At 63.7% G+C, this 27909-nt stretch overlaps 1 protein-coding gene across 5 annotated transcripts in view; it reads right to left on the reverse strand.

The window, feature by feature from the left end:
- The window catches only part of NAV1 (neuron navigator 1), a 201751-nt gene that overhangs the window by 111222 nt on the left and 62620 nt on the right, over window positions 1-27909 (reverse strand). For 2 of the 5 annotated variants that reach the window (XM_070768816.1, XM_070768815.1), the window contains exons 3-5: window positions 24570-24673; window positions 16418-16510; window positions 10048-10830 (exon numbers count right to left, since the gene is read on the reverse strand). In XM_070768816.1, the coding sequence (XP_070624917.1) occupies window positions 10048-10830; window positions 16418-16510; window positions 24570-24673 (980 nt within the window). The remainder of the gene's footprint in view (window positions 1-10047; window positions 10831-16417; window positions 16511-24569; window positions 24674-27909) is intronic. The other 3 variants (XM_070768822.1, XM_070768817.1, XM_070768818.1) reach the window with 2 other exon arrangements.

The raw sequence follows: 27909 nt of genomic DNA on the forward strand, positions 1-27909 counted from the left end.
CTGAGCGAAAATCAGCCAGCGGGGCGGACTCTACGACTCAGCCCTGCAGGACATTTCGAGGACCACCAGAGGGGTCGTTGGCCGAAGGAGGGCCTGGGAACCCGGCAGGACTGTCCCAGGGGACCTGAGGGGTAGAGGCAACAGAGCAGAACAAAGCTCGGGGTCGGCCTGAGTCCCCACCCTCCCAGGAGTGAGGGTGTTGCCAACTCCTCCTCGATGTGGACAAGCCCCAGGCCAGAGCCAAAGTCTAGGCAAAGGGACGAACCTGAACATAAGGCGCCCCTTCTGCCCCCAGCCCCGCTGACCTCCAATGCCTTTTCATGCTGCTTCTGCTATTTTCTTTTTATCAAAGTCTAACAGGCACTTGGCTGATAAATGACCTTAAAAACGGCGAAGCTGATTTCTGGAGACTGTGCATCCCTTCTGTCCCGTGAGGCTCAGGCCCCCACCCACGGAGAGATGGGCTGAGCCTGGGACCGAGGAGCCCCGAGCCTGGGCACCACGTCCTGCCAGGTGGACCAGGGCACAAGAGCAGGTCCACCTTCAGGAGGTGAGGAGCCAGGTGTGTGTGGAAGAACACCGAGCAGAAGACGCCCCTCCCCTTGGAAACCCCACTGGCAGCCCCGAGCCCTGAAAGACCTCGAGTGCTGAGTCCCCTCCGCAGGCTGGCCCCAGAAGCCAGAGTCTGAACTAGACTTCCTGGGCTGAACTGACGCCGCCCCACCAGTGATGCTGTTGGATCACCGACCACCCCTGGGAGCCACCATGAAGGACCAGGACGAGGAACCAGGGTCCGGGGCCTGCAGGGGAGGCGGCAACAGAACTGACTCTGCGCTCCAGGGATGCCAGAGGCCCTGAGCTCACACCTCTCTTTAATCCCTCACCCCACCCTACACACGCAGGACGGGTTCAGGGAGGGCGAGGGGCGGCCAGCAGGTAAGGACCCCTCCTGGCCCCCTCTGCACGACCCCAAGCTCATGCTCTTCTGTTACCCTAGGCAGCGCCCCAGACACGAGGCTCCAGCCAAGGACGGCCCCTGCAGCTCTCACACGGCCACAGCTCAGCCAGGACCAGCACGTGGGGAGGCGGCGTGGACACAGGCCCCGCACGCTGTCCACAGCCTGGCAGCGGGACCAGGGGCCCCAGGGGCCGTGCTCGGCGGCCTGCACCACCTGGCTCCCGCGGGAGACCTCGGAGTGGACCAGGGTGTGGTGGCCGCCCAGAGGGCCTGCCGGAGGCCCGGGAGCGTCGCGGGTATGGAGGCTGCTCGAGCCCCTCTGCCAGGCAGGGCACCCAGGCTGCTCCTCTCCCGGTTGGGCGGCTCTGGGGAAGTTACTGAGCCTCTCAGCTTCCTCATGGGTGAGATGAGGATAAAAGCAGCACTGAACTCACCAAGCTGACAGTTATGTGAATCAACACGGCGCTCAGCACGGTGCCTGCTGTGCGTCACCCAATGAGTGACAGGTACTACTACAACCTGGGCTTTCCATGAAGCTGACGTCCCTTGGATCCTCCACGAAGGTAACGTTCCCCCGGATCCTCCATGAAGCCGACGTCCCCCGGATCCTCCATGAAGGTAACGTTCCCCCGGATCCTCCATGAAGCCGACGTCCCCCGGATCCTCCATGAAGCTAACACTCCCCCTCTCCCCCGCCGGATCCTCCACGACGCTACGTCCCCCCGGATCCTCCGTGAAGCTAACGTCCCCCCGGATCCTCCGTGAAGCTAACGTCCCCCCGGATCCTCTGTGAAGCTAGTGCTCCATCAGCCCCTCTCCCGCGTCCTGCAGACACAGTGATCTAAAATCAGGAATACTGACCGAGAAGAAGTGATGCAGGCACAGAAGAGGGAGTTGGGCCCCAAGAGGCAGACGGGGCTGTTCCTGCAGAGCAGCCCACAGCCCGCCTGCCCTTCCCTGCGGAGCGGCGGGTGGGCAAGTCTGACCCAGCTCTGGCCACCAGGGAGGCTGAGGCTGACGGGGTGTGTTCCCTCTCCACAGCTACGGCGGATGGGCCCAGGGCCCACAGGCGCAGGGCCTGGGGGAACAGCTGACCCCAGGCTGACTGTGGGGCCCTGCCCGTTTCCTCCCGGCTGGCCCTGTCCTTCTTATTGCCACGACCTTCCAGTCCACGGAGGAGCCCCCTCCCCAGGAACATGCCGGCAGCTCTGGCTGTTGCAGCCACGGCTGCCCTGTGACCGCCCGTCTGTCTGCTGCTCGGGCAGGACAGCGACAGGAGGCAGGGACATCTGCAGGGGGCTGGAGAGAATGGATTCCCATCAACAGAGGCTTGGGGCCCTCAGCCTGCAGTCTAGACTGTCTGTAGCCGCGGGGCAGACGCAGCTCCTACCCTAGAGGCTGGAGGGTCTGAATGGCCTCGGCCGCGTCCAGCTCTGCTTAAACTTGCTGAGTGACCCTGAACCCTAGGCCTCCTGCGAAGTCCAAGCCCCAGGACAAAGCCAGACACCCAGCTCCTGGGACGGCGGAACCCACGGCAGCACCCGAGGCACAGACACAGACCAGCTGGGCGGCCCCCCCAAACAACAGAGGGTGGGGAAGAGCTGCAGTGGAGACGAGACCCCTTACCATCCCCGGGACCCCGCACTGCATCGGGGCCTCTGAGCAGGCAGGGCCCTTGAGGACTGTCTGCTCCGAGGGCCCCCAGCCAAGGAACCCTGATCCAGCCCTCCCACCCCACCCAAGCAGACCTGGGTGGTTGGAATACCTTGGCTCCTCACGCCCAGAGTTCACGGATTCCTTTATCCCAACTTCCAGCTCCTTCAGGAAGTCTTCGGGACGCAGCAGGTAGGCTGCAGCCGAGAGGGGCGGCCCACCCTACACCCCTATGCGCGTGTCTCTTTGCGCAGGCGGGGCTTCGCGTCCGGTCACTCTGTCACCCCCTCCGGCTCATGTGCTGGTGTCGCCCCATGCAGTCCCGCTCTGCGCTGCCGGGGGCTGTGGGTCGGGGCTCTCCCGGGGCTGGGGGGCAGCACTGACCCCTCGGGCCTCCTCAGAGCTGCTGCTGCTCCCCCTCCTCCCCGGAAACGGCAGGGGCTGCAAAGGGCGCCTTTGCTCGGCACACAGACACGGAAGCCGGGAGGCGCTGGGCCGCCTAGTTCCCACTCAGCACCTCTCCCGGACCGACGCCAGGCTCGGGACACCGTCAGGGGCCTGTGGGGGCCAGCCCCAACCTCCCCCCTCCAAGGGCCTGCCCGGGGCCTGTCGTGGTTGCCGCAGGGAGCCCTCCACCTGCCCACCCACGTCCTTTCCCATCTCCCCCAGCCAGATGGAGCCCCAAGGAAGCCCCCATCCCCTTCTCCTCCTGAGCCCAGTCCCTCTCGTCTCCGCTGCCAGGACCCAACCTTCTTTCCAAGGTGGCTCGTCCACGGTGTCCCCTCGCACCCGGGACACCACACCCGCCCCGCACGCTGAGGGGCTCCAGGCTGCCCTGCCCGCCTGCTCCCTGCAGGGGTGAGAGGGGCCTCCTGTCGGCCCACCCACACACGGGCAGTGGAGAGCGAATGAGCCACAATCATGGAGTGAACGAGCTCCATCCCGGCAGCTGCCTGACAGCGGCCCTGGGCTCGGTGGAGTCATGCTCACCCCGCAGGGAGGGGAGCTTCCTGAGGCTCCTGGCAGCTGGCGGTGGAGAGGTCAAGGTCAGGCCCTGACCCTGCACTCAGGAGGATGACCCACCGTCCAGGGTCGGCGTTCGTCCAGTTGTAAGCACAGGGTCACTGGGCATGGGGTGACCTATTAACCCTAAGGAACAAGAACCTCTCACCCCACGTGATCCATGGGGGCCAGTCATCAGTAGGCCATCACTTTCTCTGGGTCTGTTGATTCCCATGGCGGATCAGATCCCAGCCCGAGATGTCGGAGTCTGTGCCCCATGTCAGGTGAAGAGTCCTGCCCAGAGAAGCCAGGCTTCCCAAGGGGCTGCCAGCGTCCCCCAAGGGAAGGCCTGCTCAGCAGGTCACCAAGGGCAGAGGAAGCCGGGGTCCTGGAGAAGCAGCCTTACAGGACTTTTCTGGGAAGGAACCGGTGAGCCCCAGTGCGGTCTCTACCTGGGGGTCTATCTGGCCGTGTTTCAGACCTTTTCAAGCCTGGCCAGTCCACAGGCAGGCGTGCACACACACACCTTCGGCTTGTGTGCTGCTGCTGGAGGCTGAGTGTGCAGGCGTTTGTGTGCACCGTCCCACGTGACCCGCCACCCTCTGCACCTCCAGCTTCCCAGCCCCACCCACGCCCTGGGGTTCATGTCCAGACACCGGTTCCTCGCCACACTTGCCTGGCTTGCACTCTCAACCCTCACCACCTCCCCTCGCAAGCCAGGGCCACACCTGACAGTCTGGCTCTCCCAGAAAACACCAGCACTTTTCAGCTAACCACGCCCAAAGGCAGCACCCCCTACTGGACCCCCTGCAGACAACCTGGGCGCCCAGACCACACCCCAGGCCTGCGCACCCGAGGCACAGGGGCGCGCGCCGGGCAGCCAGTCTAGGCCCAGATTAGAAGACTGTGCGGTACCGCCCACACAGCACTGGACCTATCATCAGGATGTTGAAAATAGATCTGACGCGGGCTTGAGCCGCGCCCAGCAGGGCTCTGGCCGGGTGGCGCTGGAGAAGAGCTGTATGGCAAACAGGCAGTGCTGGCGGTGAGAACCTGGACGCTGCTGGAGCCAGAGCCCTCGGGTGAGCCCGCAGCCCGCCCACGACAGAGCCCACGCTCTCCTGCCTCAGCAGGAGGAGATCCTGCACGTGCTCTCCCCTACCGCCCCCAACCTCCCTCTTCTCCTGCCAGAGGCACAGGTGCCCGTCAGAGATAGAGCCGGGCCCACCGGTCCTCCAGGCATGCAGGCTGCGGCCGCCCGGGACACAGCCTGGGCACAGACGCCATCCCCAGAGCGTCCTCCCAGCCTGGCCCTGTGCCTGCTGCTCAGGAGGCGACGCTGGGCCAGGGGCTCTGGCTTCCTCTCCCTGAGGGCCAGGTCCCCAGGAGCCACAGCGAGGGAAGGTGTGGGAGTCTGCTGAGGGCTGACCCAGCCTTCCAGGGGCTTCTATGCCAGAGCAGGGCCTGCCCGTTGGGGCCAGGGAGCTGTGCCCGGCCCCCCGCCTTCCCGTGTGGGAGAGGGCAGGCCCTGAGGACATCGAACACACCCGGGTAACGCAGACGCAGGGGGAGGAGGTCGGCCAGCACAAGTGGGAAGCACATGGCACCCATCTTCCCCTGGCTGGCCAGCACAGGGACGAGGGGGACGCTGTGGGATGGACCCCAGGTCGGCCAGGTGCTGGGGTGCGGATGTTACCAGGAGGTGGGGGTCCAGGAATCAGGGGGAACAGCTCGGCCCCTCCTCTGCAAGTCTCACTCCAAAAGAAAAGACAGGGAAGGGAGAAAAGACGGGAGGAGATGTGCACAGGCATCTGAGAGGCGGCCGGCCTGACCCGTGAGGACCCGGGGGACGGTCTGTGGCCTCCACGCTGGTGGAGGTTCTTCGGAGACAGAAAATCGGCTCAGCGGCCTTTCTAACAACGAGTGCTTTCCAGGAAAATGAGGTAGTGAGCCCTCTGTCACCGGGAGTGTGTAAACAGAACACCCACCTGCCTACAATGCTACGAGGGAGTAATTTCGGCTTTAGGTGGGTGGCTCCGCCACACAACTTCACTGTGTGTTCCGAGTCTCAGGGAGGGAGGCAGGGGCTCTTTCCTCCCGCCGTGAGGGGAGGGGTTGCAGAGCAGCAGGGATGAGCCTGGTCAACCCAGGACTGGCTCTCTCTGGAGCCCCCTCGCACAGCGCACCCCCAGCCCTGGATGGAAGAGGCCGTGAGCTGCAGGCACGTGCGGGGAGGGAGCACCGGGGCGGGGTGAGGCTGGAGGTCTGCAGAAGAGAGAGCCTCTGGTGCTGGTGGCTGAGGGGGGGTGCAGGGACGGGACAGCTGTGCCGCAGTGCACGTCAGCTGGGGAGGGGACATGGGCCAGCAGTGAGAAAGCAGCCCGTGACTCCAGGAGACCTGATCCTACTCCACCTTGGACCCCCACCCAGGGAGCCTGGGCCTGGGGGTGGAGGCACTCTGACCACCAGTCTTCTGCCAGGAGCTCCAGGCACTTCCCTCCACGTGTGCTTGTCCTCAGGGCAGAGCAGCGGCCAGGAGCCCTCCTCGGCCCATCTGCTCCCCTCAGCCGCAGAGCAGGGCCTGCAGCAGCTGGAGCAGGGAGGCCCAAAGGGCAGGGGCAGGGCCCGGGAGGAATGGACCCAGGGGAAGGGTCCTGCCAGCTGTCCCTGACACGCGGGGCTCCCCGCGGCTCTGCGAGCCCAGGAGCATTGGCCCCCCCTCTCTCCCCCTTGGGGAGGCTCAGGCACTGCAGCCCTGTGTGTGGAGCGCGGGCACGCGAGTGTGGGCGAGCTCGCACACACAGCCCGTCTGCCCGGGCATCGGAGCTGGGAGGATTCCCCAGAACTCTCCACCCGCCCAGTGTGCTGAACAAAAAGGAAAAGCTCCGCTGGAGAAGGCGGTTCTCTCCCTCCATTCTTGCATCCCTGAATGCAGCCTCTAGAGTAAGCCCCGCCCCCTGAAACACCCCACACCAACCCACTGGCTTAGAGACAGATAATTTCCTGACTTCCTTCCCCTGCTCTACTGTCGGCCAGTGCCTCCAAGGGCCTAGCCGTTGTCAAGGCAACCCCTCACGTGGGTCCAGACGCCTTCGGAGGAGGTGGGAGCAGGAACCCCAGCCGCCCGGGTTCCTCTGCACCTGACGGGCCCAGCACCTGGAGGGCTGAGGAGGGGGTGCCTCCAAGGGAGTCAAGGTCAGGATGGGACAGCGTGTGCACTGCTCTCAGCACCCGCTCTCAGGCCTGGGGGGGCATCGTCAAGGTCTGCTTGCCTCAATCTGCACCCCTCCCTGGTCCTGACCCTTAGGGTAGCACCCTTCCCAAGTGGGGAACCTGAGCTGCAGAGGAGGCCCCGGAGGTCCTGCAGCTCAGGACGTCTGCGCAGGGCGGCAGATTGCAGACTCCCGGCGGCCCCACCCCAGGCCGGCTGTGACCTTCACCTGGGAGGTGTGGACCCTGGAGGAGCCTGCGGTGGACTGCCCACCAGGGCCCAATGCCTCAATCTGCACCCCTCCCTGGTCCTGACCCTTAGGGTAGCACCCTTCCCAAGTGGGGAACCTGAGCTGCAGAGGAGGCCCCGGAGGTCCTGCAGCTCAGGACGTCTGCGCAGGGCGGCAGATTGCAGACTCCCGGCGGCCCCACCCCAGGCCGGCTGTGACCTTCACCTGGGAGGTGTGGACCCTGGAGGAGCCTGCGGTGGACTGCCCACCAGGGCCCAAAGGCATCTGAGCCCTACGATGGGCCCCTTTCCTCCAGACGCTCACCCCCCGGCCTTCCAAGTTTCCAGGCCTTCCCAGTGGGACCCTCGTTCTTTGGCAGCTCCCAGAGCAAGGGAAGGGCAGGGCGCCCGCCCAGACCATCTGGGCCCCAGCTGACTTCTGGGAAGCCGTGACCAGCTTTCATTCCCTTTCGTTTCAGAAAGGCTCTCATGTGGGGCTGCCTCCCTGCCTCCCCAGGAACTAGCTGGGCAGCTCTCGGGGTCTGGGATGGTCCCAGGGTGGGCGTGTCCCGACGCTGAGCTCACAGGTGTGGAACCTGTGTCTCTCACCACCACCTGGAGGCGCCTGACAACCCAGGCACCTCCGTGGGCTCTGGGGCCCCCCCACCCCACTCACAACAGCGGCTCTGCCTGGGGTCACCTGCTCCTCCAACGCCCCCCACCCCCTCTTCAATGCCCTGCTCTCCTGGGGCCGTCCACTCATCAGCCCCACCTGTGGTCAGTCCAGGACGTTTGCCCCACTGTCCACTCTCCCCCACCAGCTCTGCCATGACTGGTCTGGCGGCCTGTGCCCAGCATATAGAGGTTGGCCAGGCCCCTCTTCACCTACCGACCCCCTTCCTTCCATCAGGCCCCCTATGCAGACCTGCGACTCAGGGATCCGCAGATTCTGTCTCCCACCACGGGCTCAGGGTGACTCCAAGAGGCTCCCGCACCCCGGACCAGGGTCTGACCCTCCATCTCCCGATCTCCCTCCTCTCTGAGACAAGCAGGTGCTCAGGGGTGTGAGGGGATGCAGCTCAGCCCTGGCTCTCTCCCCCGGCCCCTCCCCCACCAGCTCCAGGACTGTCTGTCAGGGTCTCTGTGGTCACTGTCTCTTGAGAAGGGCCTCGGCCAGGCAGCCCGGTCCTGGGCAGTTTGGGGACTTGCAGGCCTGGGGAGCCCTGACCTTGAAAGGGGGGCTTGCCCTCTGATTGCCTGTCCCTTCCCTCCCCCAGACAGGCCACACCTTCCCCTGTTCTGTCCCACCCACCTCAGCCAGACGACCCTCAGCCCTGCGCCTCCTCTGGCTCAGTCACGACTCAACAGCCCCTTTTCCGAGGGGCTGAGGCAGGTCTTCACCTCCCAGGCCCTCTCCTGCACCCCCATTTTCTCCATAGCCCTCCTTTTGGCCTGGAATTACTTGCTTTTCTCCTTCATCATCCGTGTCGCCCCTTTAGACTGTAAGCTCTTTGCGGGCAGCGCTCGGCACGGGGTGGGGTATGAGGTGGCCCTTCGACTTTCGCCCCCACCCGCGCCCCAAAGGTCCCTGCGGAGGCCAGGCCTTCAGGCCCCCGCGCCTCCGGCTTTGCGGGTGTCCAGTCCCCACCCACCCCACCCACTGCAGAGCCCGTATGCGGCCTCCTCCGCAAGCCCCTGAATCCAAACCCGCCCTGCTGGGGGTCCGTCACCCCGGCCCAGCAGGCCCTCGGGGTCCCGGGAAGGTCGCAGCCAACCAGTCCTCGCAGCGCGGCCTTCTCCGGCCGCCGGCCGAGCCCCCGCCCGCCCCGCCGCGGCCTGTCCGTCACGAGGGCCGCAACCCGCCGGCCCCGCCCCCGCGCGCGCACGGACACGCCCCTCCGCAGCCCCCGGCGGAGCGGGCTGCTCGTGGGGACCCGGGTCCCTTGGCCCGGGGGACCACATCCCCGCCGCCACCGCAGCGAGTCCGCGGAGCGCGGGCGGCCTCCAGCCCCGGGCCTCGCCGCTGTGCTCCCGGGCACGGCCGCGCCGGCCCCCGGGGGCACCACCTTGCCCCGCACCTCGCGGCTGCCTCCCTCCCAGGGCGCCGCATCCCGAGAGAGCGGGCGCAGCCCCGGGCCTGCTCCAGGTTTGCCGCTCAGGCTCCTCAGGTCGGAGAACAATGGAGCAGCTCTCCGCGCCTCCTCCGCCAGCGAGCTTTGTTCCTCCTCCCCGCCCGGCCGGCTCCCGTTAGCCGAAAAAATAAGGCCTCCCGGTCAGCGGGGAGTCTCCGCATGACCCCCAGACCTCCCCCCACGCGCTGAATACCGGGGGTGGGGTGAGGTGGGGTGGGGGTGCGGGCCACAGCCGGGCCGAGGTACAGGTCGCGCGTCCAGATGCGCGCAGCTGGCTGCCCGCCGGCCCCCAGACCCCAGAAGCATCTCCCTGCCAAACACCCACACCCGAGAAATCCGACGCGCGCTCCCGCCGGGGATTCACAGAGGAAGCGGAACCTCAGCGCTGCTCCGCGGCGGAACAGCGCTCACCTCTGTCCCCCACATCTGGCCTCTACCCCGGCTCCCACCCGGCGCTCCCCCGGCGATGCGCTTCAGCCCAGAACAGACCACGACGCAGCTGTGGTCTCCACCAGCCCCCAGATTTTGCCAGATGAGGACGCTAAGCTTTAAGATTCCAGGAAGCTGATGGGCCCTATCTCTGAGAAGCTAAGGCCGGCACCTCATTGTCCAATCTCACCTCTGACAGGCCAGCGCCGAGCCGGGGCTCCGGCCCGGGGACATCCATACCTACCGAGGCGCACTTCGGCCACATGCAGATGGGAATGGGCCGGTCGGGGACATCTGGGCGCAGTGTCTGGGCGCAGCCCGCCCGGGGTCCGCAGAGCCCCGCAGCGGGGAGGGGACAGCGGAGTGAGGCTTCTCCCCGACCTTCCCCGGCAGCGCAAAGGGAACGACAGGGGAGGGGCGGGACGCGGACTCACCCAGCACCTGGCTGAAGAGCAGCTGCTCCAGGTCTCCCAGCACGGTCACCACGAGCTCGGGGTCCACCTTGAGGAAGGCGCGCTCCTCCTGGCCCTTGGCGGGGGGCGCGGGCCCGGAGCCCTTCTGCGCCTTGGCCTTGCTGGAGAGCAGCTCGTCGTCCGACTTGGCGTCGTCGCTCACGGCCGCCTCGGGAGCTTTGCTGAGCGGCTTGACCTCGGCGTAGGGGCCGCGCGGGATCCGGCTTGGCTTCCCCAGGCTGGGCGCGAGCGGGGCCAAAGGGGTCTTGGCGCCGCCCGCCGGGCCGCCCTTGGCCTGGAAGAGCGAGTGCTCGGACTTGGACAACGTCTTGGACATCAGCGGAGCCTCGCGGCCCTTGGGGCCGCTCTTGCCCGAGCCCTTGGGCGCCTTGGCCATGTCGTCGCTCCACTCGGGCTCATACAGCTGCATCTTCTTCTCCGAGTCCGTAAGGAACGAGAGGTTGGTGAGCGACTTCTGCTTGCGCAGGTTGGAGGCGGGCGGCCCGCCGGGGACTCGGCCGTCCACGCTGCCGGACTTGAAGACCTTGAGCTCCGCCGCGCCGGCCTTGGCCGTGCCGCCGCCGCCGGGCGCCTTGGCGCGCTTGGGCAGCATGGCTCTGCTGTCCGCCGCCGCCTTCCGTCCCGCGCCCCGAGGCTCGTCCGCGCCCTCGCCGCCGCCGCCGCTCAGCTCCACCTCGGGCTGCGCGCTCTTGACGCTGCCGCCCAGCATTCTGCCCGCGAGGAGCGCATGGACGATCCGGGCGTCTGCAGGCACCGGGGGCGGAGGGGGGGCGGGGGAGGGGCGGGGAGGGGGAGGGAAAGGACGGAAGAAACCGCGGAGGAAGGGAGAGGAAGGGGGAGGGAGCCGAGGCGCGGGGGAAGAAACGCGAGGCAGGCGGCGGGGAAGGGAAGAAGCCGGGGAGCGATGGGGCGGGGTCGGGGGGAAGGGGCGGGGCGGGGGAAAGACAAATTAAAATTTTTGAATCGATCAAAGAGGAACACACGCCCAGAAGCTCGCCAGCGCTCGGGATGCCCGGCGCGGATCCCGGGCCCCTGCCCGCCCGCCCGGTGGGTCCCGCGGGCCCTGAGCTGCCCGCCAGCGGGAGCGGAGGCTGCGGGCTGCGACTCGGGGCGCAGGAAGGAGGGGGAGGACGGCGGAGGGGAGGGCTGTGCGCGCGCGCGGAGCTGGGCGCGAGAATCTATTTCTGGCTCTGGAGGGGGTGGTGTCTGCAGCCGAGATCCAGGGGCGGAGGGGTGTGGGGATGAGGGATTCGACCCGGTTTTCTCCTCGCTTTCGGCGCAGAGCGGGCAGGATCTGGGGCACGGATGGTCCCCTGCCGCGCCCGGGGGGCGGGGGCGGTGGGAGGGTCTGCTGAGGCGGTGGGGGAGGGGGGTGCAGGTAAAGGGGGCTGAGGCTTAGCGGAGGGACAGTGGGCTGAGCGGGCCTGGGGGAGACGCTGGGAGGAGTGGAGAAGCCATGTCGGGGCGCCGGCTCCCCGCCCCCACGTCTGGGGCGCTCCCGCCCCACCTCCCGTCCTCTGCGAGGCTCAAGGCTGCCCTCCTGAGGTGGGGACGCCTCCGGAGGACGGGGCCGGGGCGGCTTGGAGAGGCTGGCCTCGTGGACTGGGGAGGGGCCTCCGGTGGAGAAGGGGGCTGATCTTGGTGTCTGGGTCTGACTGCGTGACCTTGTCAAAGTCACTGCACTGCAGCCCCTGGATCTCTGGCTTCTCTCCCGGGACTATAGTACCGGCCTCAGAGTTAAAGGGACTAGACCTGGGAAGAGCTCCATCAAACCCAGGGCATCAGGACGGATCGGCCCTAGACTCTCTCTCGCCTGCCTGAGCAGTGGTGGGGGCTACAAAGCCAATAAAAAGATGTTTCCTTAGCCACCCCTACCCGCCCCGGGAAGAGGGTGGTGTGCAGGGATGGAGACTGAAGGCTGATGGGGCTGGCCCCAAGGAGGACTGGACACTCCTGGCCCTCAGGAGACGCGACACTGCCCAGGCTCCCTGGCCTCCCCGGTTAGGACCAAGTTGCCTGAGCAAACCGTCCTCAGGCAGGAAAGAGAGGGACGGGAGAAAGGGGGGGAGCCCTGGGAGCCACCCCTTCCCCACCCTCCATCTCTGCAGCCCCAGGCACCCCCAGACTCTGAGGCTCCTGCTGCCCCCCCCCCCCCCGCCCCGGCCCTCGCTCGCTCAGCTCAGCTCGGGGCACGCCTGCCTGTGCGAGGCATTTGTGTACCTGTTTGTCCCCTACCGCCCAGCCGGCTCCCACGCTCAGACAGAGCTTGTCTCCCGGCACCTTGGTGGAGCAGATGGTGACGGGTTTGGAGGCCCGGGTGTGGGGCTCCGGGCCTGCTCCATGCATGGCTCCTGGGTGCTGGCAGGGTCCCGGGTCCTGACCGAGACACGTAAAGCCTGCGGGCCCAAGGCCTGTGGTGGCGTGGATGCGCTGGCCACAGACTGAGCACAGACGGCTCAGGCAGAAGGGCGTTTGCTGAGCGACATGGACCCTTGACTGGGCCTTGGAGAAACAGAGAAGGTGGCGGTGCTGGCCTTGGGGGCTCAGTGTCGGCAGAGCCCGCAGAGAACAAACGGGACTCTGACCAGGCTGCTCCCGTTCCTGGGAAACAGCACCCAGGCCCAGCGGCGTGTCCTGCGCAGGCGGACAGAGGTGCGCAGTGCTCTTTCCAGGAGGACCGAGGGGGCTCTGAACCTAGGGGCAGGCCCCCTGTCACCCTGCTGCTGTGACTCCAAACTCCAGCACATACTTGGGCCGTCCCCCATACATGTGAGTGGGTGTGACAGGTGGGAGGACGCGTGAAGGGACTCTCAGAAGCTTCCTGGAGTAGGATCAGCATAAGTAGGGAAGGGTTCAGACCAGGGGGGCAGGGAGCCGGAGGTGGGGGTGGCCAGCAGTGGGGTGGAGGCCGGAGTGGGTGCGAGTTCACTAGATGGTCCCTCGGCAGAGGGCACTGCGCAGACAGGCCTACGGGCCTGCGCAGAGGAGGGAGGCTGGTCAGAAGGTCTTACCCCCTGGGCACACGGGAGACACGTGTGTTCAAGACCAGACCCTCCCAGCTGGAGGATGGGATCCAGTGCCACCGTCGGCACCAAAGGTCTGGGTGACAAGCCCGCCGTTCCCCGACACAAGCCACTTGTCCTGAAATCACAACAGCCTCCAAAGTCCCCAGCCTCACCCAGAGGTCTTCTCTAGCCTGCACACAACACAGTGAATTCAGTCATGAGGGGGTCTCACTGTCCCCAAAACCAGCAGCTCGAGAATCGGGGGACACTGTTCCCTGCTGCCCCAGGGGACTGTGTTGGCGCACACGGACTCCGTCTCCCCCGAGGCAGACGGGCGGGCTGGCCGCCCCGCTGCCGGCCTGGCGCCGTGGCCCATCCCAGCCGGGGTGCCGTTGTGGACCGAGGCCCTGCTGTGCTCCGGTCGGTTCGGCCAGTGTCTTTGCACCCTGTGTGCAGTCCCCTCCTCCCCACCTGGTCTCGGGAGCTGCTCTGGCCCCGCTCTGGCTGTTGCTCTGCCCGCTGCCCTCCTGATCTCGGTGCCCCCTGCCCAGGCCTGAGCCCCTTCCTCGTGGCTGCCCTCACTCGATCGCTGGCTCCTGGGTTTCCGCCTGGTCCCGGCCCCTGTCTTTATTCCCCTGTGTCTCCTCTCAAGGGGCGTCATATGCCCCGGACCCCAAGTCCGTTCCCTTCCCTCAATAATCGGCTCCTGAAATCTCACCTTCTTCCAGAAGAGAGTATTTTCCAGAAAGGACACACGAGCCCGCCTCCCCCTCCCTCTGCGTGAAGCACCACCTGTCAGTCTACAAGACGGAAGACACTTCCGCATCATCTCCTTGGCCAATTCAGTGCTGAGTCCGGGGGGCCAGTCCTGTCTGTCTGCCCGCCCCCCTTCCCCTGTCCGTCTCTGAAGGGTCTCGCCACAGCTGTGGGGAGGTCCCTTTAAACCATCATCCTGGAATGCTCCCTCCCTCCGCTCTCTCTATTCCTTTCACAGCCCCTGAGTTTCCCACCATCCTCCACTGCAGTGGGAGCGCTTGCTGCCGTGGCAACAGCCATTCCAGCATCAGTCGATAAAGCCAATACATGCAGAGTGGTTCCTAAAAAGAGAGGCTCCTGCCCTGTCACGCACGCCAGTGCCAGCCCGGGGCCCTCGACAGGACCAATGGCCGGGCGGGGCCAAGGAGAGGGGCTGTGCGGGGAGGTGGAGGCCCAGCTGGGCGGGGAGTGGGTGCGGACGGCATGGTGGCCTGTGGAGGGGACTGGGCCCTGTGCAGGCTCCAGAGGGGATGTAGGAAGGAGGCTGATTTGCAATCATGATGGCACCCCGTCTCCAGGACCCCAGACTGCTCATCCTCACCATCCTCTCTGCCAAGACACGGCAGTCTCTGCAGTGGGGGTGGGGGGAGTGGGCTGACCGCATCTGCTGACCGATACCGTAGAGCAATTTGAAGAATGGAGACACGGGGCCCCCGGCCAGGGACAGGCACACAGTGTGACACTCCGTCCCCGACCGGTGACTGGAAACCACAGGCCCTGCCCCTCCGTCTGAGAGAGGGCCTCTGCTGGGAAGGGGGCTAGGATGCCCCACCCGACTGACCTTGAAGGGTGACCTTGGGAGAAGAGGGACTCAGGTAGGGGAGTGGGCAGGTGAGTCCACACTCGGCTCCTCGAGGGCTGAGGGCCGAGCAGAGGGGGCGTTCTCTCGATTCCTGCACCCACCGTTGGGACCTGGGGGGCCAGTCGCGCCTTTTAGGGGGCCCTGCTGGCCCCTGTGCTGAGCTCATCCCCTCCCAACTCCCCGCCTCTGTGGAAAGCCCTGCAGCCACTGAGCCCTCGTCCTTCTGCCCTTGTCTCTGCGCGTCACCCCACCCCATGACCTTCCCCCTCAGCAGGGACTTTCTGAGCGTCCAGAGCACACCCGTGGGCAGGCTGCAGGCCGCGCAGGCGGTGGAGCGCAGTCTCGTCTGCAGACGGACAGCCAGCCCCTGCCCCTCATGCCCGCCCAAGCGCCTCCGAAGCCTGCCCTGGCAGGCACTGGGACGCACCAGGGACACTCAGATGGAAACGTGTCTTCCTGGGACGTCCAGTCAAACAGGAGGAACAGGCGACAGGCGGGAGGCTAGCTATTGAGAAGCGCTGAGGAGAAGGAACAGACCTGGGATGGGGAGCGTGAAGCAGCTGAGGGCAGGAGGCGAGCGTGTGGCTGGGTGACCCAGGGAGGCTGTGCTGAGGAGGCACGTTTGAGGAAAGCTCCAAAGAGAGGGCTCGGTCTCTGGGCGTCTGGGGAAGACTTTTCCAGGCAGTGGCAATAGCCCGTGCAAAGGCCCAGGGGCAGGGTGTGCCTGGTGTGTCTGCAGAATAGCAGGATCAGATACACATCTTCTGGAGAGGAGGACAGGGTCAGGGTCAGGGTCAGGGTCAGGGTCAGGACGTGAGGGAAGCCGCGGTGGTCACCACTCGGCCTTGGCTCAGTGGGGTGGGAGCCCCGGCAGGCTTGGGGCAGAGGACCCGCACGGGCAGCTCCCCTGGGGAGGGTCCCATGGCTTCTGGGCCGGGCTCCTGGCAGACAGGGCTGCAAAAATTGAGGGGAGGGAAGATGGTGGCTTGGGGCGGGCGGGTGCCTTGGCAGCAGGGAGGAGTGGCCGACTCTGGGCACGCACTGAAGGTGTAGGGATTTGCCGCTGGAGCAGAAGCGGGCCTGTGAAAGAGAGGGGGCCTAGACCACTCTGGGGACTGCAGCCTGCATAGCTCTGGGCTCAGGGCTGCTGTGAGTCAAGGTCAGGAAGCTCTTGGGAGAGACGACTAGGCCCTCTGTTTCCCAGCCCTTCCTGCGGCCACGGGCCCTCCTCTGCACGCCTCTCCTGACTCCCCACACACTTTTCTACAGCTGATGTGATAATTTCCCGGCATCCAGTCAGCAGGCTTCATCCACCGGTCTGTGATTCCCGAGGATCCACCCTCGGCTGGTCTACCGACCATGATCTTTTCCCAGAACCCACCACCGCCCTTTGCGCACAGCAGGCTCTCGGGAATACTTGGAGAATGACGAGAGGCGGAGTGAAAGGGCGGGGGGGGCTCAGAACAGATGTGTGCGGCTGTCAACAGCGGTGACCTCTGGTGCCCGTGGTGAGAGTCGGCGCAGCTGGGCCGGAATGGCAGCCAGGCCCCGGGACGGCTCCCAGCCACACCTTCCCTCCGGTCCCTGCAGCCCTGGGCCCAGGGAGCCAGCAGTCCCTCTCCCTGCCCCTGCGGGAAGCTCCCGTCCATGTGACCTCGGGATGGGTCACAGCTGAGACCTTCTCCTTCCCCGTCTCTGCGCTGCATACCTCGGGGGCCTCTGGCACAAGTGGGCAAGAAGTCTTCACATCCCCTCCTGCACCGGGCAATCCTGCCCTCCAGGGTCGGTGGACTGCTTCCTACTAGAGGAGAAAAGCAACCGGTGGACGCAGTGATCCAGCATGGGAGCCCCAGCTGGCTCACACCTCGTCCAGGCCCTCCCAGACTGACCTACTCGCTTCCTCCCAGCCTCAGCTTTCCAGGGCCTGAGACATTTCTGTGGACTCTGCGGGGCCCTGGCTCAGCCTCCCTGGCCTGGGGGCTCCCTGAACTTTTGGGTTGGGGGTTTGCTCATGGGCTCAAGGTCACAGGTGGGGCCCAGAAGAGAGGTTTGCCGTCTGCCTGTGTTGGGGAAGATGGGGCCCAGGAAACGGAAGGTCGGGGGTGGAGCCGGGGCTGCGGTCCCTATGTACCTCTGGCCCGGCGTCTCGGGGAGGACTGCTGGAGGATGGGTGCCCCTGTTCCTGGTAAAGCACCCGTCCTGGGCCGGCATGCCGACGGTGGGGTGAGCCTGCCGTCGTGTGATGTGGGGGCCGGGCCAGGGAGGCCCCAGGGCCCAGGGCTGAGGCGGGAGCCCCCCTGGAGGGCCAGGCTCTCCTGGGCTGGGAAGGTGCAGGCCCCCGCCTCAGGGGCTGGCTGCTCAGGGTATGCAGGCCTCCAGGATGGGGACCGTAGCCGAAGGGCTGCTGACCTGGGAGGGAAGGTGACTTGAGGCTGGGCTGCGGCCTCTGGCTCTGTCTCCCGAACGCTCGCCGGGTGTCCTGACCCCGGGCTAGAACACGGGCCCTCCGCTCCTCCATGGGGGCGCCTGGCATGCACAGCCAGACACTGGGGCTCCCCTCCTCCTCTGAGCAGACACCCAGGACCCCCGCATAAAGCCAGAACCCCACGACAGTGGGCAGAAGTGAGCAGCTCTGACTCAGTGACCCCATGGCCTCCCAGGGAAGGACTGTCCCCCTCGCCGACCCTGGTTATCGACCACCGTGGAGGGCAGTGCCAACCAAAAGGCAGACTCGGAGCTTGGCTCTGATGCTCTCCTACCCACCCTCTGGTCCAGGCTGAATCCCACCTATACCTGCCCTTCTTCCCAATGCCTTCTCGTATATGAATTCAACTCCAATTCACCCTTCAAGGCCCAGCCTCAGGGCCACCTTCTCTGGCTACATCCCACACTGATCTTGAACTTTCCTCTCTACCTGTTACAGTCAGGGGGGCGAGTAGACAAATCCTGCCCAGTCATATCCAAGGCAGAAAGGTCCTTTCCCTCCAGCTAAATTGTAAGCCCCCCGTTACAGACTGTGTGTTGACGTCCCCCCAAATTCACGAGCTGAAACTGATCCCCAGTGTGACGTGCTTGAAGATAGTGCGTTTGGGAGGTCATTAGGTCACAAGGGTGGGTCCCTTGTGTCTTATAAGTAGAGGCACCAGGGTGCTTGCTTCCTCTGAGCTGTGTGTGGACACAGCAAGACGACGGTTGTCCCCAAGATGAGAGCTCCCACCAGGAACTGAAACGGCCAGCACCCTGACCTTGGACTTCCCAGCCTCCAGACCCATGAGAAATACACTTCTGCTGTTGAAGCTGCCTGGGCCGCCTGCGCCTCTCCTCCGTGGCGGTCAGCAAGGGCTGTGGGTGCCTGTGAGCTACGGGCCAGGGGTCTCACTGCCACTAGGCACCTGCTGTTGCCAGGGACCCCCGAGACACGTGGTGGGCAAGTTCCATCAAACCCTCCGAATCCACCGCTGTCATTGTCTTTGTTTTACAGAGAAACACGCTTAACCAGGACCACCCTGCAGGCTGCTGCGGGGGGCAGGATTGGAACACAGGCTGGGCACTCACGTCTGCCCGCCAGTTCTGCTGTTTTGGGGACTTACTGAACAACCGCATGTGATCCCAACAAGTGTGGAGCCCCATAGCAGGAAACTCAGGGTCCTGGTGGGGTAGGAGGCCAGGGTCCTGCCAGGGGGTATGGGCGTCGGGAAGGAGGCCCCACCCCTCCTACCTGTCCAGGTGCCCCCTGGGGTCCGGACGCCCATCCCGCCCGCCTAGGGTCTGCCAGATCCAGGCCGGCAGTCACATTTGGCCTGGCCCGCAGAACCCCGGGTTGGGGCGGGGTGGAGGTCTCCTCCTCCATGCCCAGCACCGAGGTCCCTTCATGGCTCAGCCGCAGGACCTCTGTCCTGGGGTCCTGGTCAATTCCGGGGGGCCTGGCAGCCCTAACCATCGAGGACCCTTGGGGGCTTCCCTATTCTCAAGTGCTGGGCGCCCTGGGTTCTCTTCAAGACTCACTGTGTGGCCTTAAGAGAATGTCTACCTTCTCTGCACTTTGGCTGGTCAGGAAGAGGTCTGCTGGGAGTGGGGTGGGCTTCCAGCTGGAGGGGCGGAAGGAAGCACCTAATCCAGGACTCAGTCTGAAACTGGACTTGGTGAAGTCAGAGGCCAGCTCCCAGCTGACAGAGAGACCAGAGTAAGAAGGTGATGTCTCCCAGGTAGGCTCGGCTTCTGTGTTGCCCATGGCAACCGTCCCCCACACACCTGCTGGGATGTGCATTGCATACTGGGCCCCAGAGGAGCTCCATGAGGCCCAGGTACAGCATCCTGAGACCAGGACCAGCCATCGGTTGTCATAGCAACTGCAGGCTGCAGGGGTGGGGGGGTGCGCTGGTGGCAGGAACTCCAGGCAGGAGATGGGGCAGGCGGCGTCTGCTGGCTGTGTGCAGTCGTGTGGGATGGAGACCCGTGAACCGCACGAGTGAGCGTGTCCTCTGTGACCCGCCCACGCAGGGCTGGCTATTCTAAGGCCACTGAACCACAACGCTCAGAAGAACCTCAAAGACAGCTTTACTCAGTTTTCTGCTCTATGGTGGAACTGGTGCTCTTACACGGAACCCTATTACCTCGCTGTGGGCCACGAGACCCAAAAGCCAGATGAAGGAACCACCAGGCCAAACCCAGGTGGTCTGGCAGCCCTGTTATGACCTCACTGCCAACAGAGCAGAATCTGTTAGTCAGTGCTCACCAACTGGATACAGAAAGTCCATAAACCAACCGTCAGATGCCCAAGTTTTGTGCTGTGAACACGTTCATCTCTCTGAAAGACATATCGTAGGGTCCATCAGGTTCTGAAAGAGGTCCTTGATGCCAAAAAACTGAAGCCAGCCTCAGCAGAAAGGAGAAGCCTCCACCGACCTGAGGTTCCGGCTGAGCTAACAAGCCCGCCTCTTCCCATCTGGAGGGACACTCCCCTCCCATGCTTCTCAGGTGGCACCTCTGTGCTTTACCAGAGCTCTGTTAGGTTTTAAACGAGGCATTAAATGTAACAGAAGAGTGCATTGGGGCTCCTATCTCAATGAATGGTGCAACCCCTTGGCACTGACAAACCACCCTGTGAATGCCCGGAATACCCACAGGAGAGGGGCCAGGGACTCGGCCTTCCCACGTGAGCCTGATCTCATCCCAGATGCTTCCGTCCTGTACCCGCACCCCCTCAGCTCCTCGGAGGCCCAGCCTCCCAGGGAGGAAGCATGCGGCAAGCTCATGGGGTGCAGCTCCTGCCTGGACTGTGGACCGGCTCCACCCTGGGACCGAGCCCCTCCAGCTGGAGGTCCCTCTCACTGTGACCTCAATCCTTCTGTTCCCAGAGCCGGCTCTCCGGGCAGGGACAGCCCCGGGCCTGGGGTGGCCCTGCACCCACCCGCCCCCTGCCCTGCCGTTGCAGTCATCTTCAGCTCGCTCTGAAGCTCCTGGCCGCACCCATGGAGACCCAGGAAGGCAGGGTTTGGATTCCTCTTGCCCCTTGAAGGATGAGCAGGGAATGAATGTTACGATCCGGGGTGGTTCTCAGCCCTTAACCCTCCTGGTCACTGTGTCCAGATCCCCTCACTCTCCATGGCGTCTCCCAGAGCTCCTTCTGGGTGGGCTGCAGGCTGTCTTCTTGTGGGGAGTCTCTCAGCAGGGACCCTAATCCTTTCATGGGGGGTGGGGAGCTGTGGGCAGCGGATGCTCTATACCCATTTCTGCCCATTCAGTGGTGCCCAGGGAGGGACTGAAGCCTTGCCCGTCATTGGCTGGGAGGGCTCTTTATCAGCCCAGCCTCCCCAGAAGCTGGGAAGAGGACCTGCCTGTCTTTGCTGGGGTGCGGGAGGGGCGGGAGGGGCAAAGCCCTGTGAAGCTGAGTCTTCAGGACAACCCCGGAGGCGAGGTCTTTTCGCCAGTCACAGAAGGATGGATAGTGGTGAGGACCTACCAAACAGCCCCCACCCCAGATGGGATTCCTATCTGTCCCCCTGCTCCCTGGAAAACTGTCCCAAGGTTGGACAGAGCAGTCTGGTCTGGAGAGACCGCAAGTGACCTGGCCCACCTCCCCTCAGTAAGCACCCTCACCCTTGAGATCCATCCACAGCCTGCAGAGGAATGAGCGCCAGTTCATCTGAGGCCAGAGGTTGGATCTCAAAGCCATGCTGGGAGGAGCTGAGTCCAGGACGGGCAGGCACGGAACACAGGGACCAGGCTGCAGCCTCCAGAAAGACCACGGTGGGCAGTGAGCACCTTCCCTCTCACCATCCTTCCCCACACTGAAGACAGCCACTGCTCGTGTTCTCAGGGGGCTTCCCAAAACTAGAGCCCTGCCCTTGCTTGCTGGGATGTTCGCACATTCCAGAGCTGGGGCTTCACCACGGGGCCTCAGTGCAGCTCATGTGCAGTTGCACAGGCTGAGCACTGCACAGCTCTGTGGCCACAGAAGCCCCACAGGGAAAAGTCTGTGCCTGCTTTGTCCCTGGATGTGAACACTGCACAGCATCATGGCCACAGAGGCCCCACAGGGCAAAGTTTGTGCCTGTTTTGTCCCCAGATGTACCCAAGTGTCTAGAGCAGAGCCTGACATGTACTTGGTGCTGAATAAAAATTGGTTCACTGAGTATAACTCTCTGGAGGTGGATAACACAGGGCCCCGTGCTCTTGGCCAGAACAGGAAACTGGGAAGCCAGGCCGTGCCTACTCCGTACTCATGGGTGCAAACACCTGAGAACCCCTGATGTCCCTTCTAGAGTGGGAGTGGTCTGGGGGCCCAAGCTGCCCGGCCTCTGCTGATTCTGACCCTCCACTGAAATGGGCTGAACCCCCTGCCTGGAGACAAGTCCCATCCCAGAATCCCCAGGTTCCTCCCTCCCCCCAAAGAAACTGAGTCCAGACCCCTTGGGTTTTCCGTCCCTCCTCCCCGCCGGCTTCCTCAGTGACCTCACTGCTCCAGCCTCTCCCTCCCTAACCCTCCCCAAGCCAGGCTCCACCTCACTGGCCGTCTCAGAGCTGTCCAGCCTCCCGGGGTGCCCAGGACCTGGAACGTCCCCCACAACCCTGCAGTGAGGTCACGGCTGGGACAGCCTAGAGCGTGATCTCTGAAGGCTGGGCTCCAATCCTCGCTGGACCACCTTGGGATGTCCCAACCTCCTGCCCCGCCACCTGAAAGGTGGGCACCTTAGGAGCATGCCCCCCCCCAACCCCTAGTCTGCCCCACCAAGCCGAAGCAGCAGGTCAGCACGCGCTGAGCAGCTCTGTGTGCTGGGCAAAGCTTCTCAGGGCTTCGCCTGTGCGGGTACTTTTTAGCCCCATGAAGCCCTCGGAAGCAGGCGCAGGTGTCATCACGGAGGCACAGGGAGGCCAGGAACCAGCCCAAGGCTGCACAGCCAGCAAAGGCAAGGCCACGATGCCCAGTGGGGCCCTGGGTCCCCACCTCCACATCCCTCTGGCCCTATGGAAGCCCTGCCCCTGAGACCACAGCCCACACCGCCTGCCTGGAGCATGGGCTGTGCTTCCCATCGATTGTCTGTGCATCCTCTCTTCACAGATGGCTGGGACACACGCCCGGCCTCAAAGTCCCCAGAGGGTGGGAAGGCGGGTGGGAAGGGGGGTTAGCCCAGTGCAAACAAAACAGGCTTGGGATGCAGAGCCAGTGGCATTCAGGCTGGGCTGGGGCCAGGGCCGGGGGGTGGGGGGACTGTCCCACCAGCGGAGGTGAGGAAAGCCCAGCTGAGCCCAGCACACGAGAAGGCGGGGCCCAGGCTCCAGTCCCGGACAGCCTTTGCTGTGTGTCCTCAGACAAGGTCTTTGCAGAACCTCTCTGAGCCCCCTGCCTGCAGCAGGGCAGCAGGCCCATGGTGAAGCCTGTGTCACGTGCTTACGAGGGACTTCGTGGGCAGCACCTGGTGCTGTGCCCTGCACACAGTAGATGCTCAGGAAACAGCGGCTGTCACCAGCATTTGGTCCTCCCGGCGTCTGGGGAGTTGAGGCAGCGGTCCTGGTCTCAGCTCAGCTGCTCGTGAACCACAGACGCCACTTTGAGCAGGTTACCCTCCCTCCCTGAGCCTCTCTTCCTGGAGAAGATGAGATCACATTTGGGCGAGGCTACCGTCCGTTAGGGCAGCCTCACTGTCCATAAGGGCTTCCCAGGTAGCGCTAGAGCTAAAGAACCTGCCTGCCAATGCAGGAGATGTAAAGAGGTGTGGGTTCGATCTCTGTGTGGGGAAGATCCCCTGGAGAGGAAATGGCAACCCACTCTAGTATTCTTCCCTGGACAATCCCATGGACAGAGGAGCCTGGCAGGATACAGTCCATGGACTTGCAAAGAGTCGGACACAACAGAAGTGACTTAGCATGCATACACCGTCTGTTAGGGCTGTGACCCTCAGTGCCCTTGAGCCCAAGGCCTCTGCAGCCTGGAGACCCAGATCCGGCCCGAGGATCCTGGGAGAGTCGGTGGAGGGTGGCACGTGGCTGCCTGGGAGCCCCAGGGCGGTGTTCCAGCCCCTCCTGCCCTGGGAGGAAGCACCAGATCTGGGGTTTTCTCTCCTAAATCCACAAGGTGTGAACAACTGAGTGTGGCTTAAAGATGGAGTCAGCTCAACAAGAGAGGGAGGAGAAATGCAAATCAGTCTCAAGGGAGAGGCCGGTGGGCAGAGGCTTGTGCCCCAGTGACACGAGGATGCACAGCCGGGGGATGAGAGCAGACCCTGCCACTCCCTGCCGGCTCAGTACCTGCACACGCGTGAAGTGGAAGTAACCACCTGTGCCGATCTTGGGGTGACCCTCCTGGTCCTCTCCCACGTGGCCTCATATGCGGGAGCTGGGGACCCTGGCCCCGGCTTCCCAAAGTAAGATCCAATGGAGACTCAGGCAATGTCCGCGTGACAGCAACAAAGGGGCGTGTCAGCAGATGGGACCAGCGCACAGCCGGTCGGTGTGCGGAGGGCCTGGGCACTGGCATGGACACCCCACACTGCCCGGGGCACACGCGGAAGGAGCAGCTGGCGGTGGACCCACTTGGGACAAAGGCGGCGCCCAGCACCCTGCTTGGGGGCATGTCGTCACGGAAAGCGTCTCCCTGCTGCATGAGCGGCCTGATGGTTTGTTGGTTGAACAAGAGCAGTGACGAGTGAGTGCGGCCCTACAAACTCCCTTCCCTTCCTCTCATCTCCGTTTCTTCAGGCTCAGAGTACAGGCCCCCCACAAAGCAAAAGCAGGCCCCAAATCTCTGCCCATCCCACCCATCAAAGAGCCTGGGGTGTCCTTGGCCTAGGTGGACACTGACCGCAAGGCGGAGAGACTTGCCCGCTGCCCAGGAGGCTTGCAGGAGGTGGGGGACTCTCTACCTTTATGAAGGGGAGTCTTCTCTTTGTGAAGCCCACCTCGCAAAGCTGCCCTGCACCTCGCACCGTGGAGAACCCCGCCTGCCCTCCACCAGACACGGTGCTCGAGCTGGTGAGGGGCCTTCTGGCCGAGCAGCCTGGGGCTCCCAGATGTAGCCAGGGAGTCCTCGCCCCACTCCTGGGTTGGCGATGCCACGCCCTGGCTGTGTGGCACAAGCATGAGGAAGCCATTACACTGGCAGCTCTGATGTAGACACAGTCCGCACGGTCTCCTGGTTACCGCGTCCTGACGCCCAAGGGCCTCTGGGGCCAGGGAGCTGGGCTTCTCTAGTTCCCGCTGCACTCTGACCTCTCGCCCCCAGAGGGAGCCCCGCCCCAGAGGAAGCTCCGCCCCTGGAGGGAGCCCTGCCCCCGGAAGGAGCCCCGCCCCCAAGGGAGCGTCCCCCCACCCCACCCCGGGGAAGCCCCGCCCCCAGAGGAGCCCCGCCCCGGAGCACTTACCCAGGCTCGAGAGTTTCTCCTCAGCGACCCCAGAGGGGCTGGAGTAGCCGTCAGAGGCCCAGCTGCCCTGGCTGAGGGGGCCCGGCTCCGGGTCGGCCTGGACCCTGCAGGACAGAGAACGGGGTCACTCACGGTCACTTGCGCTGGCCTCCAGCGTCTCCCCTCGGAGCTCGGGCCTTCCCTTTTGCTGTGCCCAAATGGGCATATACGCCCCTGGGGTGGGCAGCAGGCCTTTTTGCCAGAGTTACTTAGGCCAGGGGCACCTGAGGGCAGGGGCCCGCCTGACGCCAGTCACCCTTCAGAGTCCCGGAGTCCCTGGACCGTGAATAACCCCGGGGCAGAGGGACTCCGAGTAACCCTGGCCTGGGGGTCTGTGTCCTGCCAGGTCCCTGCCCCCAGGCTGCCCTGTGCACCCGCGGGAGGGCTGCGCTCTGAGGTAGAGGCCGCTGACCCCTCCAGAGAGCTCAGGGGTGAGGAGGATGGAGCAGGAGGTGGGGAGGACCCAGCTGGGTCTCTGTGACCCCCCCGAGGGCGGAGTCTTCTCTGGGCCCATCCTGGCGGCAGGGAGGAAGGGCGGGTCTCCAAGCACCAGCTCCCAAGTGCACACAGGCCTCCTAGCACAGCCCCCGGGTACAGTCCTCCCAGGAACAAAGGCTCCGAGAGCTTTTATTATAGGCAATTACCCGGGCTCTCCCAGCCGCCCGCCTGCCCGGCAGTGTCTCCAGCTAAATGGGCCCTTTGGCAGCTTGAGGGGCTGGCGGGGCGTGTGAGCAGGAGGAGAAATCGGTGGCTGGCCTGGGCCGTGGGACGGGGGCTGCCTCCCCCTCCAGGCTTGACCGTTCCCAGCTCTGGGGTGGCCGGAGGGGGTCAGAGACCCGAGGGACCTCCTCTCTCCCCCTCACTGGGTCTGGGGCCAAGGAGATGCCCTCCAGGCCCAGACCTGCCTGAGAGTCCAGGGCTGTGGGGGCGTTTGCTGGCCAGCAAACTCCCGCAGGTGACCCGGCCCTCGTGGGTCTGCAGGCCCCGCACTGGGGACAGGGCAGGCTCAGAGGGAGCAGGGGGGCCCAACCTTGCTGGGAGCAGTTGCTGCGTGCTGCCGCGGTGAGATGTCTATGGAACAATGAGCTTAAACCTGGCCTTTTCCAGAGGGGGCGCAGTCTACTGGTGAGAAGGCAGTGGGACATTACTAGGCGAGGGCTGAGTAACACCACACACACACACACCACACATCACATACACCACACATACACACACACACCACACCACCCACACACACCCACACACACCACACATACCCCCCACACACACCACACACCACACATACACACCCCACCCCCCCACACACACCACACATCACATACACCACACATCACACACACACACACACACACACACACCACACATACCCCCCCACACACCACACACCACACATACACACCCCACCCCCACACACACACATCACATACACCACACATCACACACACACACACCACACATCACACACACATCACACACACCACATATACACAACCACACACACACACACCCCACACATACACCACACACACCACAGACATACCACACACACACACACACACCACACACACCACACATCACACACACCACATATACACACACCACACACACACACACCCCACACACATACACCACACACACACCACACACCACACATACACACCCCACCCCCCCCACACACACCACACACACACACATCACACACACCACACATCACATACACCACACATCACACACACACACACCACACATCACACACACCACATATACACACACCACACACACACACACACCCCCCACACATACACCACACACACACCACAGACATACCACACACACACACACACACACACACCACACATCACACACCCCGCACACACACCACACATCACATACACCACACACCACACACCCCCACACACACACATACATACACCCCCACACACACACCACACACTCACACACCACACACACACACACCACACACACACACACATATACATACATACACCCCACACACACACCACACCCACACCACACACACACACCACACATCACATACACCACACACCACACACACACCACACAACACATACACCACACATCACACACACACACCACACACACCACACATCACATACACCACATATACACACACCACACACACCACATACATACACCCCACACATATACCACACACACACCACACACACACACCACACATCACATACACCACACACCACACACACACCACATACCACACATCACACACACCACACATCACACACACCACACATCACATACACCACACGTCACACACACACACACACCACACATCACACACACCACATACACCCCACACACACCACACACACACACCACACACCACAGACACACCACAGACACACACACACCACATACATACACCCCACACATATACCACACACACACCACACACACACACCACACATCACATACACCACACACCACACACACACCACATACCACACATCACACACACCACACATCACACACACCACACATCACATACACCACACGTCACACACACACACACACCACACATCACACACACCACATACACCCCACACACACCACACACACACACCACACACCACAGACACACCACACACACACACACACCACACCACACATCACACACCCTGCACACACACCACACATCACATACACCACACACCACACACACACCCCCCACACACACATACATACACCCCACACACACACCACACACACACACCACATACACACACACATATACATACACCACACACAAACACCACAACACACCACACACCACACATATACACACCACACACAACACATACACACACCACACACACACACACACACCACACACATCACATACACCACACTTACACACACACACATACACCACACACACACACACACACCACACACACACCACACATCACACACCCCCCACACACACACCACACATCACATACACCACACACCACACACACACACCCCAACACACATACATACATACACCCCACACATACACCACACACACACACCACACACACCACACACACACACCACACATCACATACACCACATATACACACACCACACACACACACATCACACACACCACACATCACATACACCACATATACACACACCACACACACCACATACATACACCCCACACATATACCACACACACACACCACACACTACAGACACACCACACACACACACACACAGACACACACACCACACACCCCACACATCACACACC

This window comes from Bos indicus, chromosome 16 (assembly GCF_029378745.1).
Source record: "Bos indicus isolate NIAB-ARS_2022 breed Sahiwal x Tharparkar chromosome 16, NIAB-ARS_B.indTharparkar_mat_pri_1.0, whole genome shotgun sequence".
NCBI lineage: Eukaryota > Metazoa > Chordata > Mammalia > Artiodactyla > Bovidae > Bos > Bos indicus.